General features: G+C 35.6%; 1 protein-coding gene across 1 annotated transcript in view; it reads right to left on the bottom strand.

Moving 5' to 3' along the window:
• The window catches only part of LOC134661126 (protein sickie), a 231,065-nt gene that overhangs the window by 131,720 nt on the left and 80,814 nt on the right, over positions 1 to 18,531 (bottom strand). Inside the window, exon 3 of the mRNA XM_063517077.1 lies at positions 10,088 to 10,401. Within this exon, the coding sequence (XP_063373147.1) occupies positions 10,088 to 10,401 (314 nt within the window). The remainder of the gene's footprint in view (positions 1 to 10,087; positions 10,402 to 18,531) is intronic.

Below are 18,531 nucleotides of genomic sequence, written 5' to 3'. Positions count from 1 at the left end.
TGTTTGACAATATCTAAATACAACGACGCTAGCAACTAATAATTATGATGGTTATAACATAACACCCTAACTTTCCTAATTGGGTATTGGATAACCGACCGCGGTAACGCGAGACGTGATGTGAAGCAAAAAGTCTTAAGTGTTAGGTAGTAAAATTGCGATGTTGTACGTAGCTACCTATGTACTTGTACAGAGTGTCGCGTTCAGTGTGGATCATACGAAGGATGATGAATTGATGATAATGATAATGATGAAGGATGACAATGGAGGACCCTAAGAGCTACCTACCGATTTCAACCCCATGTATTTTATTAGTATTACCTACGTTCAGGAAAAGTTAATGGTTTCACAGAAATCTACGAAATTTGATTACATAGTTAATGATTGGAACAGTTTTCAGACAAATATTTAGTAGATTATTCTAGGAATAAATCGATTTACATTCGTACAAAAAACAACATCATAAGTACATGGTATTTTACAAAATCATAATTACACAAGCAATAATACAAAATTGATGAATTTGCTAAAACCATACCTTTTTCTATCTCTATCTCTATCGTTGGCCTTCGTTTGATCCGTACTGAAGGATGTACAAAATACATATTTATTCATTTAGGGTACATATATTAAACGGCGAGAATGAAAGAAGCTAGTCTTACCTATTTTATTTTAAAAATTAGCCAAGAGTTGGATTTGCAAACAAATTCACCTAAAATCGTTATCAACTAACTGCGATAAAGGCCAAATTTATGAAAAAGCCCATCGAAATTTTACATAAATAATTTCAGTCATAGATCTTGAGCAGGTAGCTGCATAAGTAGTAATCGGATGCTGTTCGATCTCTCTTATCAAAAACTCTGCTATAGCCTGACCAGTAATATATGATAATTGTCAAGAGGGCGCTGTTATTCTCATGTATAGGGTGACAATTCAGTGTAGTATGAAAAAATTAGTTCCAGTGAAATTCCGCAACATGGCGCACCCTCAATAGATCCTGGTTCACCTATACGTATATAGAAAATAAGTACATATTTATTTTTTTAAATTGTCAACATTAAAAATTGTACCCGGAAAGTAAGAAAGGAGTAGATTCTATTTTTGAAATTTTCCTCTCTAGCAACAATACAAATAATACAATTGATATTAAAGATCGTATCACGGCGCATACAAATCAATGTGTAGGCTGTAGAAGAGCTGTAGAATGACATTCGAGTTGCCGGGCCACCGTGCCCCGTACAAGGAGTGTCCCGGTAAGGAAAGTGGTCCCATTGTGCAGCATGCATCCCCGGTTGTTCACCTATGAGAAAAACTCATGAGATCTCAAACTGGTTTATACTCGTATTCGTGTCTGATTGCTCTCACTTTTCTTTATACGAGAAGAGTCTAGGTATCATGACGACTGACACAGTTCTGCAGAATATTGGCAATATTAGTGTCAATTTTATAAAGCAATGAAAACAGACCACCTTGTACTTATTTGATACCCTCAGTCGGGAATCAATTAAGACATGCCGCTGCCATTTGGATTTAAAAACGTGTTAAGGTGCAGTATAGGTGATAGCTAACGGGGTGGACTGTATGATGAGATGATGGAAGCACGTAGGTTTTATTAGTAAATAATTTAATTTTAATTAATAATATACAGCACAATATTAACAGTAAGTCGGTGATAGGCAGACTGTCATGGAAAACAAGGATTCGAAATAGTATACAAATTAAAAAGGTATAAATGAGGTTGCACGCCAGCCAGTCGCCAACAATATGATGACTGTTTGTTTTCAATAAATAAAAATAAATAAAGCCGTCTTGCTCAGAATCACATTTTAAGGTGCCGTAGGTTCAGAGAGCTGAGTTTTTGAAAAATCGTATTTACTTACTTAGGTACCGCTTTTTTAGATCACATAAATTTGGATCACGGTTGCCAAAAATGTAATTAGGTAGCAATCTTGAGGGGTTGAAGCGATATAAGAAAATCACGAACATGGTCTAAAACGCACTTTAAACATTTTTAACAATTTATACAGAGAAGCAAAAAATATGAAAATTGCTTCGAAAAATGCGCAATTTCATTTTTGAGGGAACTCATCGATTACTTTTTTTAATACTTGTTAATAATATTAAATGGATAAGATGAAATATAGAAGACGGTATAGGTCATTATTGGTAACGAGTCACGCTCTGCTCAACGGTGGCTCGTGCCGCCGATTGCACGCCTCACACGATTGCCTCGGTTAAATTATATATGCATAATGCAGGTAGCGGTGCAGTGTACGCACGTGCGTTGGTCTGAGGGCGCCGATCATACGTCACCCTCAAATGAACAAAGGAAGCTCGACTATGACGCCTCCAGTCGCATGGGCTTTTATTCCGGCAAAGACACCGACCGAATGTCACACAATAGCTTGTTAGCCTTTTGTCGTGCGGCGAGTTTGAGACAGGGTGACGTGACGTCCTCCGTATTGTCTACGTACCTAATCAGAGGAGCTTTGACCGGGAGTCAACAGGGTTAAGAGTTAAGCGCGGTCAAAGTTAACACCTCTGAAGCCTATCAAATCAACTATAATGGTACTATCGAATATCATGTTACCTACGTAGAAAAAATCTCTTGAAATAAAACAAATATACAATTATATTTTTCATGTTTAAGCAAGTGTTTCAGTTTCACACATGCTAAAATATTGCGTTCGAGGGCAGTCTTCAATTTGCACTTCGGTCCCCTTTGTTTACAAACATAGAACATGAGTAAACCAGTAACAGCGAGAATCACCTCGGCAACTCGCCAATAGAGGGCGCTTAGTTTAAAAATAGAAGTGTCACCGTACACAGCCGTTAGTAGCGCGGCTAGGATTAATTTATAGCCGTCGCGGCGGTAGGCATTTCCGATCTACCGTTTGTATAAGCAGCTGTTTTGAACTCCCTTTCAATAGGTATATTAGGTATCACATCACATCCCACACGCTTGTCTGACTTCCTAATATACCTCCATATGTACATATTTAGATACCAAATGTGTTGCCAGAAAATAAAGTTTTTCATTCATTCATTTACATTATTTTTGTTTTGTTTTTATTTTAACTTTTAACCGTTTTAACAGAAAAAACCCGAATACTTCAATGCCAAAATGTTATAATTATTATTTAATTCATTATAATTTTGTGATCCCAGCAAATGTCGGATTAAAAGCTGATTTATTTGTAAGTATGTACTCTATACTAGACTATTAGATTTCTCCCGGATCCCATTGAAGGCAATAGGACCAATTGTGAAGAAGGTATGTAAGGTACCCCCCTACCTCTTCATATAAAAAATAATTATTCAAATCAGCTCAGCCGTCTATCTTTGGGAAGTCGGAATAGATACCTAAGATCCCAACGAATTGAGAATCCTCCTCCATGAACACATCATCATCATCATGAACACACAAATCATATTTTAAAAGGTGTTAACTTATGTATCAATTTTCTTAGTTAAAAGGCAAGCCTCGATTACATAGTTACAAGTACCTATAGTTAATTAAGTACCTACATAAAAAAATAAAAGCCTAATATAAATCCTCCCGATTCGAACAATGCTTAAAATAAGAAGTCACAGCGGTACGATACCGATCTGTCAGGGTCAAAAGTGACGTTTTATGGTTGAAGAGATGTCACTTTTGACACTGGTAGATCGGTATCGTACCGCTGTGACACCTTATAAGCATTGTTCAAATCGGGCCGTGAGTAATGTAGAGTTAAAGTTAAACCAAGCTAGGTCTGCAACGATTTTGATAGCATACGCCGTGCAAGTGTTATTTATACGTCAAGTTTGACGTTTAAAAAAACACTAGCAAATATCTATCGTATTAAGTAAGGGGGTTCTACTCCATTTAAATGCATTGGATACAGTTTCGCCCGGACACGTCACGTGCTCGGTAATGCCTCTACCGCTCCTTATTATAAACGCGTTTAATACATATTACGCGGAACAGGTTTATTTTAGCACGCCTGCTTCGGCTGAACTTAATTTCATTGTAGAAATTTTGCTCTTTCGCAAAGATAATAATATAATGGACCTTAAAAGCAGTTGGTTATAAGTAATTAACACTGTCAATTTATACTTGACGTATTCAGCTGACAAAGCAAGCGTTGATGCGACAAAGAAGATATGTACTTATGTAGTCTAGGTACCTAGTGTACCTACCTATCTTATCCAAACTACCGTTGTAAGAGTTGTTTAACAAAAAGTTTAAGTAAACGTCATATGTTTTGCAGCAACATCTGGCTGCTTATAAGTTTGTAGGTTGGTAGGTACTTATAGTTTTATCGGCCTAGCCAAGGTGACAATTGCTTGCGCTTCGCCATCGAATCGCTTTGTGTCTCTCCATCGCTCTTCCATATTAGCGTTTCGTTCGCCACGTAGCGTTAGCGATTGGCATGTTGTCTAATACGGGGCCAGGTATAGCACCGAACAGGGATGTTGCGAATATCCGCATCCGCATCCGCAACCGCGGAACTTCCGTATTATTTTCAACATCCGCATCTGCATCCGCATCCGCATAAAATCGATGCGGATTTAATGCGGGTGCGGATGTGGAATAGGTCGGTACAGGAACGTCTTAGCATCGGCGTAAGTGCTAGACTGCTAGGTAATTTAGTCATTAGCCAAAAAAACCTATTAGAAATGAGCATTCAAGCGTGAGTGGGATTTAATGTACGGAACCTTTGGAACGCGAGTCCGACTCGCACTTGGCCGGTTTTTTGAAATAAAAATTACTAAAATGTAATATTTGACGTTTTTTATGTATCTATCTTGACATCCGCATCCGCATCCGCATCCGCGGATATCAAAAAATCGGCATCCGCAACATCCCTGGCACCGAATGTTTTCAGAAATCATCCAAAAATACCTACCTATTAATTGCAGACTGATTATGAAATTGGAAAAATGTTCAGTGTTACCCTTCTAATGTACCCATTGTTATGTAAGTAGAGTTAGTTAGAACAAGATAAGTCTGCAAGATTTCGATATTTTAAGCGTCAAACTTCTATGAAATTATGACGTTTCTAATTACACTTGCACTGCGTATGCTATCAAAACCTGGCAAGTGTCTTAAAATTCACTGTGGTGCGGTCTCTTACAGTGAAAATGCATCCCATTTTTATAATAATATATACCTACTTATATACCTACCTACTTATTTTTTTTTCAATCACTACATAATAAAGTCCGTCAACCAAATCTTGTCAGTAGTAAAAGGCGGCAAATTTGAAAAATCGCGGGTTAGCAACACTGTGTTCAAATAATTCCAAAACGCGTGTCATCTGTGTTTTATCTGTGGAATGTGGATCGTGAACGACAGCCGTCACCTTATTTGTTTTCATTTGGTTTTCATTCTGAATCGTTTCTGTTTCAAGAGATATTTCTGCTGTCACCATTAAATACCAATACATTAAATAAGAATAAGCAAAGCTAAGGGGCCTACAATGTACAATCATGCTCGTTGATGGTAAACATTACTAAAAATTGAGGTTATGACAAGTACATACTGGAAGAACTCTTTCGAACTTTTAAGATTATGTTCAGTTTTTTTGTTTTAGGGTTAAAAGGCATAAATAAAATTAAAACGTATGCCTAAATCTATCCAACAAGACCATAAATTGTGTCCTGGAAACCGTCCATAGGCCCACATGTCTAATATTTTCAGCAATCAGTTGTGACTATTTACAAAGGTAAACCTTTTAAACAGTATTAAGAGCCTTGATTATATCGCCGTTCTTTCGCAATATCTACCTAATCCATACATGTTTGTTGCAGGATTAAATCTTGCCCAATATAAGGCGTTCGTAGTAGGTAGTATCTTTTCAGACAATACTTACCTATGGCGGTTTATGTACGTGTACAACGCAACCAAGTCGAAAAGTGACCCTTATCTTATTTACCTTTAAATTAAATAAACACCCAAATATCAGTTGTTTTATTTTTAATATGTATATTGTACAATATATACCAATCAAAAAAATTACACAGGTATGTCATATTCATCCAGAACAGTACACTAATTTACATTAACAAGTGGGGTAAATCCACGGTGACTCACGTTACTTTGTAGTCACTATTCCTAACAATCTTGTCGTATATTTGAGATCAAGAGCTTTCTACGTCGAAAACTTGATAATAATATCACAGAGTACATTACTGCGAATCATTTATCGAAGTACTTTTTCTCCATCAAATTATAAAAATTGGAGAAAAGTGGAAAATAACTCCATGACTCACGTTACAAGAAATGGACACGGAGTTTTACGCCTTTTGTGTTTATTGATTTCCCTTTGATTATTGAATGAATTAGTTTTAACAAAATAACAAAACAATGACATAAATATGCAAGCTTCTTTAATAGTTAACCAAATAAAATCAAAGATACACCCTTATTTAAATAAAATATAAAACCTTACGAACTCACGTTACAGCGATTTCGTGAATCACGTTACTTGCGACTACCTAGAATATTTTGATATTTTTTATCATTTCTAGCAAACAAATAGCATATTTTTTACTTATTATTATTAGAATTAGAACTTTTCTGATACGTTATTTAGCTCTACCCAAAGCTTGGCGATTAATTAACATCGAAGATGAGGATGCAATTGAACTATCTAAGGCTCTTGCTTATTCAGCTTTTTTCTTTGATCTATATGTTTTTCAACTCTTTTTCTGGTTTTTTCTCTTTCATCCTTTATAAATTTGTTTTTCTTTTTTTGAGTCATGTTATCTAGCAACTTCTTCTTTTGCCTGATTTTTTGGCGGCAAGCCTATGTTTTTTCTTATACTCTTCGTACTTTCCGTCGTCTTTCAGCTTCTGTCTTCTTCTTTTTGCCCTTTCTGCCGCTGATAGAGGCATTGTAGCTACAAAATACATTCAAATATTTAGTTACTCGCTTTACAGTTGCAACAACGCGATTCACTGTGACTCACGTTACAAGTATCTCAAGTCATGTATTTCTATAAAATAACACTTATGCGGAGAAATAAACCGCGAGAATGACACCATCTAAGCCCAATCATACACATAGTTCAATATAAGTTCGTTTGTCCAAAACTTCAGTACAGTAAATGAAAAATATTGTTTTTTACGTTACTCACGTTACTCAACGACATGCAATTTTCATTCACCTCTTACATATTTTTCTTTCAACTTATGATAATTGTAATCAAAGTAACGCGTGAATAATTTAATAGACAACAGATAAATAAAGGTTACTTACCTCTTCTTTGCGTAAAAATCAATTAAAGTCGTAATATTTATAATCACTTATTTTACGTTCGTAGTTGATTCCGCAAGCAGCACTTACAATGTCGGAAATTATGACAACCGTTGACTTATTATTGACTTAAGGTTATAAAATTTGTTCTGCTACCCTCATTTGATTATTCTACATTCAAACACATTCTAAATTCAATAGTTTATTTTTTCGTTGTCATGTCCGAGTTACGCGGAAAGACCCAGTGGCATATTATATTGTAAATAACAAATATATGCACTATCTAATTATCTGCATTTTGATATGATTTTATTTTAGTAAACTTAGAAGACATAGATAGGGAACAAAGAGAATATAAGCAGTTGTTTTTGATATCTTCAAATTTGTTCATCATTTTGATTAACATTGTTTTAACATCGCTTTTAAATTGTCCGTCCATGTTTCAATTTTTTTCAATAAACCGCGAGTGACAATTTGAATTGACGTACGCAGGGCGCGCTCAGCGGAAAAAAAAATCTGTTGGTTCGATGTACATTGCTGCTTTTCTTAGCGCAATACTGCTCTTTGAGTGTTGCCCTACTTTAGTTTGCTTTACATTGCTACTGACAAGATTTGGTTGACGGACTATAGGTACCTATTTAATAGGTAGTACTGATAAGATAGCTTAGGTACTGACTAACTCTGAAAAGTGTCACAAGTCATCGTGTCAAACCGATTTTATGACATACTTAATAGCATGAAGTTATATTTTTTAAACTGGAGCGAGTTGTCACTTTTTTTGCCATACTAATTTGAACCTTATCACCGAGACAGAAAGTTGTTCGTACCAGACTAGAGAAAACGGTCCACTTGAGATAGAAAAACCCGAGCCCTGTGTCTCACTCGCACATGTTGCCAATGTTAAAAAGATACCATTGTGGTAGAAATTATATCATTAAACTACTGAATTTAATTACCTTCTTATACAATTTTAGTGCTACATTCAGATTACAGTTCTGATATATTTTAAGTAATTTGTAAATAATTATGATGCCAATATTATTAACTGATTAAACCAAGCGCATACACAGCAAAAAAAAACCTAAATTTTAGTATGGTAGGATTTGTAGTAACTTTAAATATTAATTGGTATCCCCAACTTGATGACATTTCTTCAAAACACGTGAATGCGAAATTTCTTAAAAATTGTGAAGAAATGTTATGTTAAAGGTTGTTGGAGTGAAATAATTGCTAATTGTGGAATATTGTTTCACAAGAAAGCCACAATTATTACATTTTACTATAAAAATACAAGACAACATTGTCAAACTCATTAGGGTGACTATGATGTCGGCACGTTGTGAATCGGTCTCACAGAATTCTTATAATTAACGTAGGTAATGTAAAAGTAAGTTTAACTTAATAGGTATGTCTTTATTTCGGCATGTTTAATTTAAGATTTGTTATAGAATACCTAATTGAAGGGATGTTTACAAAAACAACATAACTGATTAGAGCGGGTGTCATTTTTTTTAAGAACATGTTAATCGTTTCAGGTGTCAACCAGTGTAGTCAGTTATGTTGTTATGTTGTTGTTGTTGTATGTAAACATCCCTTCAATTGCCAAAATTTAATACCAAAGTGCTTAACTCCTTAACCATTACAGACTCTCATTTATACATAATATTTTGTTACGGAAAAGGTGTGTCAAACTGTTTATATATATGCAATCGATTCTTTATAGGTAGGACACATTTCCGTCAATAGAAAAAAGGCACCAACTTTAAAAAAAACGTCATATTTGCTAAACAGATCTTCAATGACGCTTACACTTAAAAAAAAGCTGAAGTGGACAAAAGGGAAGCCTACCTTTATGAACATACCATGAGTGAGTGCTAAAGAGGCCGACTACAAATGAAAGAAAAAACCCGACTACTTAAAATTTTACTTTATTTAGAAAATGTCACACCCTACTGATATATTTCATGTTATCCTAATATCCCACATACAGATGTCTTATGGTCACCCTAATTAGAACGAGATGCAGGGCTCTAGTTTGACTTCTCATGTGGACACACTTTTTGGTCAATGTACTCGATCCAGTTTATTAACTCTAAATCCGTGCTTAATAGGGAGTATTACTGCAATGTTTGGCCGCCAGAGTGCAGCACTAATGACTTAAGTATACCATAGAGTAACTTATACATACTGTACCTTAAACTGTTTTTTGACATGTTTTCACAGACAATCAAATATGACATTGATACATCAAGGCGGTTTGCTTACAAAGGGTCTACCGGGAAACGCGAAATCGAAACTCAGCTATCTGCCTCTTTATCGCTCGAATATGCAAGAGTGATAGAGATGTTAGGTAACAAAATGTCGACTCTCTCGATTGCGGTAGACCCTTAGATTGTTTACTTGTTGTTGATGTGGCGCCCCCTACGCAGACTTTCGCGTAATATTCCCTATTGTGTAATTTTATTATCTTCTATCGACTGAGTAATCGAAATTATCCAGATTAATTTTGAGGTTGTCAAGTTCATGTTAAATTAATTGAATTTATTGCCTATACTACAGAATAAGTAATAGTATTCCTATACTACCGAATTGAAGTTGATAGATCTTTATTCTAGGAAATACTCTTCACTCTCTAATAATAACAAGTCAAGTGTAGCGCCATCTGTACTGTTTGATAAGATACTGCATCCGGGCTAACAGTGTATATGCTAACTGTTAGTGCGACTAGTCGTCGCTAGATGGCGTTAAAATAACATTTATCGACACGGTCAGAACTTCGTGGGCAGATATATTCCTTCGAAAAAAAGTTAATTTAAATTATAGTTTTAATTCTAGAAACCTACCTGTTAGCAGCTAGTGTTGACATATCGATGTTATTTCCACAGGCTGTTAAAATCTCATCACAACTGCTGCCACCTTTGATGCGTTGAACCGAACTCAGGGACACATCTTCGCTTGAGTTTTTCACCACGTTTGTAGCATTGCTGCTAGATGGCGCTGCTCTTTGTTTCGATGCTTGCTTGTGCCGACTTAGCGCAAAAAACAAAGCTAGTACAGCTTTTAGTTTTGCGTCACGGATGTCTACAGCTGTCACTTGCTCTAAACCTTGGACATTTTGGGCGTGAAGAAAGTCCAAGCAGCATTGCACGTTTTCCAACTGTAAACAAAGATAAAGAGAGATCAAAAAAATATTTTTGAAGTGAAAACTTCTTTAGCGGCGCTGTGCACTTTTTGAGGTGGGGAAAAAATGTTAAACTCGCGACAGGTCACGTGACCGACAGATACGACAGATTGAAAATTCGTAAGACGGACACGTGACCTGATCGAAAAACTGTTACAATGTCATTGAGTTTTCACTTCTGCCGGCACTCCCGGAGTGCAACCCGTTGTTTTTTTATATAGGCAGGGTATGGGTATACATAGATATTAAAAGTTTAGTAAAAAAAAAGACTACTACAATAGGTAAAGTGTATCGAGTATTTCCGAATGAACGATAGTGGCGGATAATTCCGAAAGCTGACTCTTATTACAACGGAATATGAGTGATTTTACAATGATTTTCGGGATTACCGATTTCCGGAATTGCCCGAATAAACCTTACCTAGTTCGTTTTTTTTAGCATTAGAAAAAGACTACGTGATCTTAACGTGTCTTTTAATTGAAAACGCTTTTTAAAAATCAGTAACTATTACATATGAAAACAAATAATGTAAATAATCGCATATGATGATTCATAATTGTTACATATTTACGTGACTTTTTCAAAAGTGTTTTTCAATAAAAAGACACATCTAGATTGTTTACCTTTTTTTCTAATGCTACAAAAACATGGCAAGGTGCGAAGTCGGTGGAGGGGGAAGTGGCGCTGATCGTCACAAACACAGGTAATCTTATGGAATGTCCGCCATTAGTACTAGCGGCAGCCGCTTGAACTAATTTTACTCCACCATAAGATTTAACGTAGAAAGTCCGCCAAAATGAGGGCAGCATCAGTCGTGCACCTAGCGAATAGTGGAGTGTTAGGAATGTGCCTCACTACTGAATTTAGTTTTATAATTATGATATATAAGCTTTGCAAACTCGTTATTTACTTAGAAAAGATGTTAAATAAATTTCTGTTCACTTATATAAAAAAATTCACGTAGATACCTAGTGGGCAAAGTAATTGAAGTATTTTTAAATGCTGGTCTGTAAACTGTAGGTTCATACACATGCAGCAAGTTTTGATATTACCTAGTTTACCTACATAGGTAACTAGTTCAACACTACCTATTAACAGTAGAGTAAATTCCCTAAATATGGACTAGGCATATGCACATATTATATATGCACGGAGAGAAAAAAATAGTAGAAACAAGTAAAAAATATTAATCATTAGTAAAATTTTAGTGAATCCCATGAGTCCCATGACAAGTAGATTATGCTAACGGTTATAAAACAGTTTTACTAATACGTAGTATTTACTAAACTTCCTTGAAATTATATTATTTTCTATCGCCTAGAAAAAAAATGTAAAAATTAATAGAATTTGATAATCCCGTCTTTTAGAACTCAGGTTTTTAATTCGAACAATATTTTTTCTCTCCGTGTGGGGGGCTGGCATGCAGATAACCGTACCTATCTAATTGGAAGCTATATTTTGGACAGTACTTATATATTAACTTATGAATATTCCTATGTGTACACAAAAACACGAACTGCCTCTCAACCTAATCGCACAGACATAAGTAAGCTGTCGCAATTAAATATCTAGGTATATACTTCAGTAGGTAACTCTTCTCTACTTGGTATGTAGGTACTACTTACGACTTGGTATTGGTTGGTTCAAGTAGTTTATGGCATGGAACAAAGGTTAACTAAAAGTGGCGTTGTGTTGTGAAATCCTGCCACCAACCATTGCGTAAGGCGGTTATTAAGAATAAGGTAAGCTAGTACCTACTGAAATACATACGATAGTTGTTGTTTTATCTACCACGGGTCCACGGGCATACGATTTTACGCGGTATCTATTTTAATCCTTTACCAGGCTGAGAGTTCAAAAATGACAATCGAATGTCAGTCTTACTGATCGAAAATAGAACACATGTTTGAAGTGCCGTGTGTGGGAAATATACAGGGTGGCCCATTTAGATCGGTCAGTATGGGAAAGTCTGAAACTATAAGACATACGAAGATCTGTTCTTAGGAACCATGTCATCGATTTTAATAACAAGAAAAACTGCATTCATACATTAAAAAAAAGCTATACTCAAAATAATAAATAGGCGGTGGTCATTTCGAACACTTGCTAAAATAAATTAAAGAATATGAAAACAATGCATTTTATTCATTTTAGACATCATGTTGTATAGTAAAATGTACTGCTTAATAAGACCTACACAATCGATATCTAAATAAAAATACTTTTAGTTTTAGTTTTCAAAACGTCCGGGTTCGATTCTCGAGCTGAGTTACAGGTTTTTTTTAAAGTATGAATGCAGTTTTTCATGTTATTAAAATCGAAGACATGGTTCCTAAGAACAGATCTTCGTATGTCTTATATATAGTTTCAGAGTTTCCCATACTGACTGATCTAAAGGCACGACACTATGTATGCAGATTATCAGTCTTTATTATTTTACACTTTATTAAACACTATATGCTGACTCGTTAATGGATTTGGAAAATGGCCCAAGGATTTGATAAACGACATTTCTAGTTAAATCTGGTGTTTGGGGGCTTAATCAGTCACCGTGCCAATCTGTACTAAGAAAAGTAGGTGAACCTTTTTCATAACAAAAGGGACTTAACGGACCCACGACAATTTATTGCTAGCCAAAAAGAGGTTGCGTGGCTACGAGAGAGTCGGTGGTAGTACCAGTGACCTTATGGTACTGGTATCAGGAGTCGCTCCTATAAGGCTCGTCGTCCGCACAGGCACTGTCGCAAGAGACCTTTCGCAGACCAGAGACCAAATTACTGATGGACACAGAAAACTCTAATAGGTCGATCGATACAAAATACATTGGAGTAAAAAAATTAATAACGCCTGTAGCAGACGGTCTGACATTGAAAGGACCCCGTGCGCCAAGTTTGGTACAGAGTAATAAAATAAACATATCAGATTCTCGACGAAGGTGGAAATTTTTATGGTAATATCATCATAATAAGAAAACAACCTTGCCCTTCAAAAAGTAGCCGAATTTGAGAAGTTTTACGACCAGATGATTCGTTCCTTCTCATGTTAAAATGAACGCATGAAATATTAAATTTCGTGCGAAGTTCACTTTCCGTAATGATATTTTAGCCCACGTAGTGTAGGCTGTAGGTGTTTAGCCTACCAGTAACATGAAAACAATAAAAAATATGTTACCTAATTATTAATTATTCTGTTAAGAATTGCCACTCGACAAAATTTGCTTTACCTAATGCAAAAATCAACACGAGCTATGCAATTTGCATCGACATACAACTCTCCGGGATTCGACCCGAGTTAACGATAAGTGTAATTAATTCATGCGATCCTTATCCGTAGGTCTTAAGCCGCGCACACACGAGTCAGGTTCGACCCGTTATTAGGGCTTAGGTCATGGCGCACGGCTCGATGTGTGTCGAGGCCTCGTCCTGCAACAGCAACGCGCAGCGAAAAGTTCGAAAGGAATACGTGAATGACATCTACATTTAAACCCGAATTTTCAATTGAAGTAGGTACCTATATTTTTAATTTGCTATTAATATATGAATGAGCTATTTAAAGAATAGACTTAAAATTGTACCTACTACCAATTGCGTAGCTTGTTCTTTGGGCGTTTTTTTGTTGTACCCTACACTTTTTTTTTCAAATTTGGATTTTTTTATGTTATTTCTACTCAGAATCACGAGCTCTTTCTATCCTAATAGGAGAAAAAAGTGTCCCAAAATTTCCATACATTTATCGATCTTTCCATTCCGCGACCGCCATACAAAGTCTATGAAAAATGGTGACGTAATGGGAATAAAAACCTTAGGACACTTTTTTTCTCCTATTAGGATAGAAAGAGCTCGTGATTCTGAGTAGAAATAGCATAAAAAATCCCAAATTTGAAAAAAAAAGTGTAGGGGACAACAAAAAAAATACGCCCCTTTACACCTACTACGATTTTATTATATGTACAAATATTTTATTCTAAACGTTTTATGACTTGTTACGGACATTTCGATTGCGATAACAAAGGGATGGACTGTCAGTGGCAACGGTCACGCACATGACACAGTATACAGAATAGAATGGGTGGTGCGTCAAAAATGTGAATAAAATAATTGCTTGAATCTTACTAAGATATTCTTCCAGTACCTATATGTTTTACGTTTTCGACTTTATATGCCCGATCCAATAAATGCTCAAGAATTTCCTTCTTATCTTAATAAATATTATATCATATAGGTAGTGAATTAAATATATCAATCAAATTTTAAACCATAAAATATTTTATTCTTTATTTACTTGAACTCTTAGGTTAGGTGATTTATAATATGAATATAAAAGTAAAATATAAAAACACTTACAAAACAATAAAAAATACATATAAACATATTATAAAAAATCCTAACCTAGGGTGCTGCCAGCAGCGGGGCAAGGCCCAAGCAGAGAGGAACCGGCGGACTATCCGCGCCGTGTCCAAGATCACCGCCTTCTGCATCTGGCCCTTGATCTTTATTTTATTATTATTAAACTAATATCTAATCAGAACACCCAATAAAATTCATAACTTACCGTTAAATAAGCATTTGCTGTTTGATAAACAAGATACTTAACAATAAAAATCTGCATAACTTTTATCTATAAAAAATCTTTATCGGACGGAGGATAGTGTGACTTGCCGCGTATTTTTGAACGGCATGTGCTGATAAAGTTTATTTCTAAAGTGCTCTGACATTTTTTTTCCCATAGTTTGTTTTCCCATGCTTTGGTGTATGCCGTGATTTGTGGACAATGTGTTATTTTGAGTTATTACTGAGGTATTGTACCTTGATAATACATTTTCAGATGAAAGGTCGTCCTCATCTTGAAGCCTTCAGAGGTAAAAATGACGGGACAACCAAGTGCAGAGAATTTCAAAGCAAGTATGTAACGTAGAAAATGGTATTTTCGTAAGTCTAATTTTAAATGAAGTATAGCATTTGCTAAACAAATAGTTTCATGATTACTTTAATACCTATTTTAAGAATTACCTAAGGTATGTACCTAATGCGGTAATTTAGGTTTTGGTTATTTTAACAGTTGGCAGAATATCGAATAGTACTTTAAAATACTTATATAATGTTAAGGCTCACAAATATATATTCACATTTTACTATATGGGCATCAATTTTCCTCTCCCACTGTGCAGTTTACACATATATAATACCAAGTAAAAATTAGAAATTTGAAATAGCTATCTGTGCGATAAGTTGATAACGTTTAAGGTAGCATTCCTATCGATTCCCTAATTCGTACGAGTAATATGGCCCGTTATCCAGGAGAAAGTAAGCAACTACATTAATAACATTCGTTGCTCACTGGGCCCAGACTACACCGGCATACTTAGCGGACACTGGACAGGCAGTCGTACAACATACAGGGTTATCATAGGAAACAATTTAGTCAATACTATTATATGTATACTACAATGCAAACTTCATATTGTCATAGCTTAATTTGTCTGACGCATATGAAGTGAAGGTATTTATAGGTAAAAAAGTAAGTAAATAAATTGTTAGGATCGGTATAAGAATCACTATGAGATCTTATGAATCTATAATGATACTTGAAGTTTGAAGTGTTACATTGCAGGTAACTATAGGTAACATGTATTTACATTAAGCTCTTTCTTTAAGGGCACCGTTTAACCAATGTTAAATGAAATTTAATCGATTAGTTACACTTAAAATAATAGTAACCTATCCGACAAACTATGATATTGTATCCAATAAAAGCTAAAACTGAACATATAGTCATTTACTACATTTAAGATAAATTTTAAATGTTTAACTGTAAACTCTGAAGAAATCTTTTATAATAAAAGGTTTAAACGAGGCATGGACGAATTTGACGATAATTTCAATGTTGAAATGAAATCGTGTAAAGATTTGCAGTTCCTATAGTCGCTGCTTTGGGTCATTATTAGAGTCCACACTATATTAATAGAATTACATATATTAGGAAGAATCCTTTTAATGTCATACCTACATATATAAGTAATGATTTAATTACAAATAAATTACTTTTGTTAATTTATTTATAGGGGCACGCATCCCCGCCCCGACCCTGACCACATTTCCGCCCAGCAGCTACCTAATGAAGGGATTCAAAAGTTATGAAATACATATTCCATTATCGGTCGTTAAGTCAGCGAAGAGGTAGGTCTCGGCCGATTACCACTTTCCCCGCCGCGCGTGGCTCCATACTTAACCACATACACTATACCTAAAGAGCGTACAAACTCATAAATCTGTCGGTACAAATTAGCCCACTTTACATTTCGACCGACGCGGTGGATTCGAGCCGCCCAGAACTAATCACAAAAATTCTGACTTGTTTTCTTTTGTGTAAACACATCAACATTGTAAGATCCGAGTCGAGTGGTGGCGTGAGAATGCTTCAGTGTAGCCAGAGCGGGAACATTTCACATATCACGGCTATTCAATACAATGACTTACCTACATTTTGCCCTATACACATGCTTCCGTAGCAATTATTAGTACATGTGTATTTGAATCTTATGTCACCCAATCTATTCAAAGTAAACAATTAAATTGCAGATCATTGTAGGTATTTGTCTAGTGCATTTAATTATATTTGCTTTTAATTGCATAAAGAAGTGTAGTCTGCGCTGCAATAAGTCGTCGTCTTGTGATGTGACAAGCGCAATGCAATGATTTTTTTTAATGAATAGGTACTAAAGAGAATAAGGGGATACATTATATACTTAATTAATATTGAACTTGAATATTGTACCTAAGTACTACGGATACGTTACGGGCAGGCCGGTATTTAGCTTTGAACAAAGGTGCAACAGTTGTAGCACCGGAAGCCGAAACAATGACCTGGCAAGCGGCGCGGTTCGGTTCTATAAGGTCCAGGCTCCTTGTTGGCATGCCATGCTATTTAGTGCCCCTTGACATGGCTTGTTGCTAACTGAATTCAAACCCCGTTAAAATGTTCGTAGTTAGAGTCTGTGCGGAAAGAGTCGTGGAATGTGGAGCCCAATACATTCCACGACTCTTCTCTTTCCGAACAGACTCTAGGTGGAAAGATTTAAAGCGTTTTGCGGTATCAAACTAAACTGAATTTATATTCCTAATTTAGGTATCATAAATGCTGGACATAGTTAAAAAAACCATTAAATATGAAATAGAAATAAAACAGCAGATGATGTATGTATAGTGTAAATCTTTTCAACTGAGCTAGTTTATAGTTTGTAGCTTTCTAATAGAGCCCGAAGGCTAATCCTATTGTCTATTGTTAAGTAAAACCGCTCGTGCCACGTGCCACAACCACCTGCATAAAAAATCGGTACTTCGGTTACTGAGTGCCGGCGAGTCGAACGCTACAGAACCAGTCTAAAATGTGTCATCGAGATGCGTAACAAAGGCGCGTTATCGGAGAGCGCACCTATACTGGTTTTTTGAGCGTTGGACTAGCCCGCGCTCAGGTGCCAAATAGAATAATTAGGACCCTTTTTTGCAGGTAAGTAGCACGTGCGGTTTTACTGAACAATAGACAATAGGATAAGCCTTTGGGCTCTACTAGAAAGCTACAAACTATACTTAAAGAGTCTCAAGAATACAATGCCATGAGTGGTAAACCACAAATTAGGATAACTATTACCTCGTAGTAAAAGCAGATTATAACCGCCTTGAAATATTAGTATAGATTAACGACTCTATTTCTTTAAACAATAGACTATAAAATTCACTAACTAAATAATGCCTAACATAACTTATTTTTCATTTTGCACCAGACTACTTCCCTGTTGTGGCTAAGGTGGATGACTTTACAAAAGATTGAATATGATAGTATCTTTTTAGACCATTTTAACCCCATTCAACAAGGAATAAGGTTAAAAATTCAATATACATGCAATGTACTTGTAACTTATTTTGTAAGTAAACCAGTTGGCGCTTACGAGAACAAAAGCAGATAATAGCATTGTAATAAAACAATGCCATTGTTTAACAGGTAAGTGAACAAGCTCAGTTCAAAAAAATTGTACTATAATTGAAAATATTCATATTGGAGTTCAAAAGTATTATCATGATTATTTAATATACCCATTGTAGAAAGAGG

The sequence above is a fragment of the Cydia amplana genome, chromosome Z (assembly GCF_948474715.1).
Source record: "Cydia amplana chromosome Z, ilCydAmpl1.1, whole genome shotgun sequence".
In the NCBI taxonomy this organism is placed as follows: Eukaryota; Metazoa; Arthropoda; class Insecta; order Lepidoptera; family Tortricidae; genus Cydia; species Cydia amplana.
The sequence above is the reverse complement of the archived record's forward strand: the minus strand, read 5'-3'. Positions and strand labels throughout refer to the sequence as shown.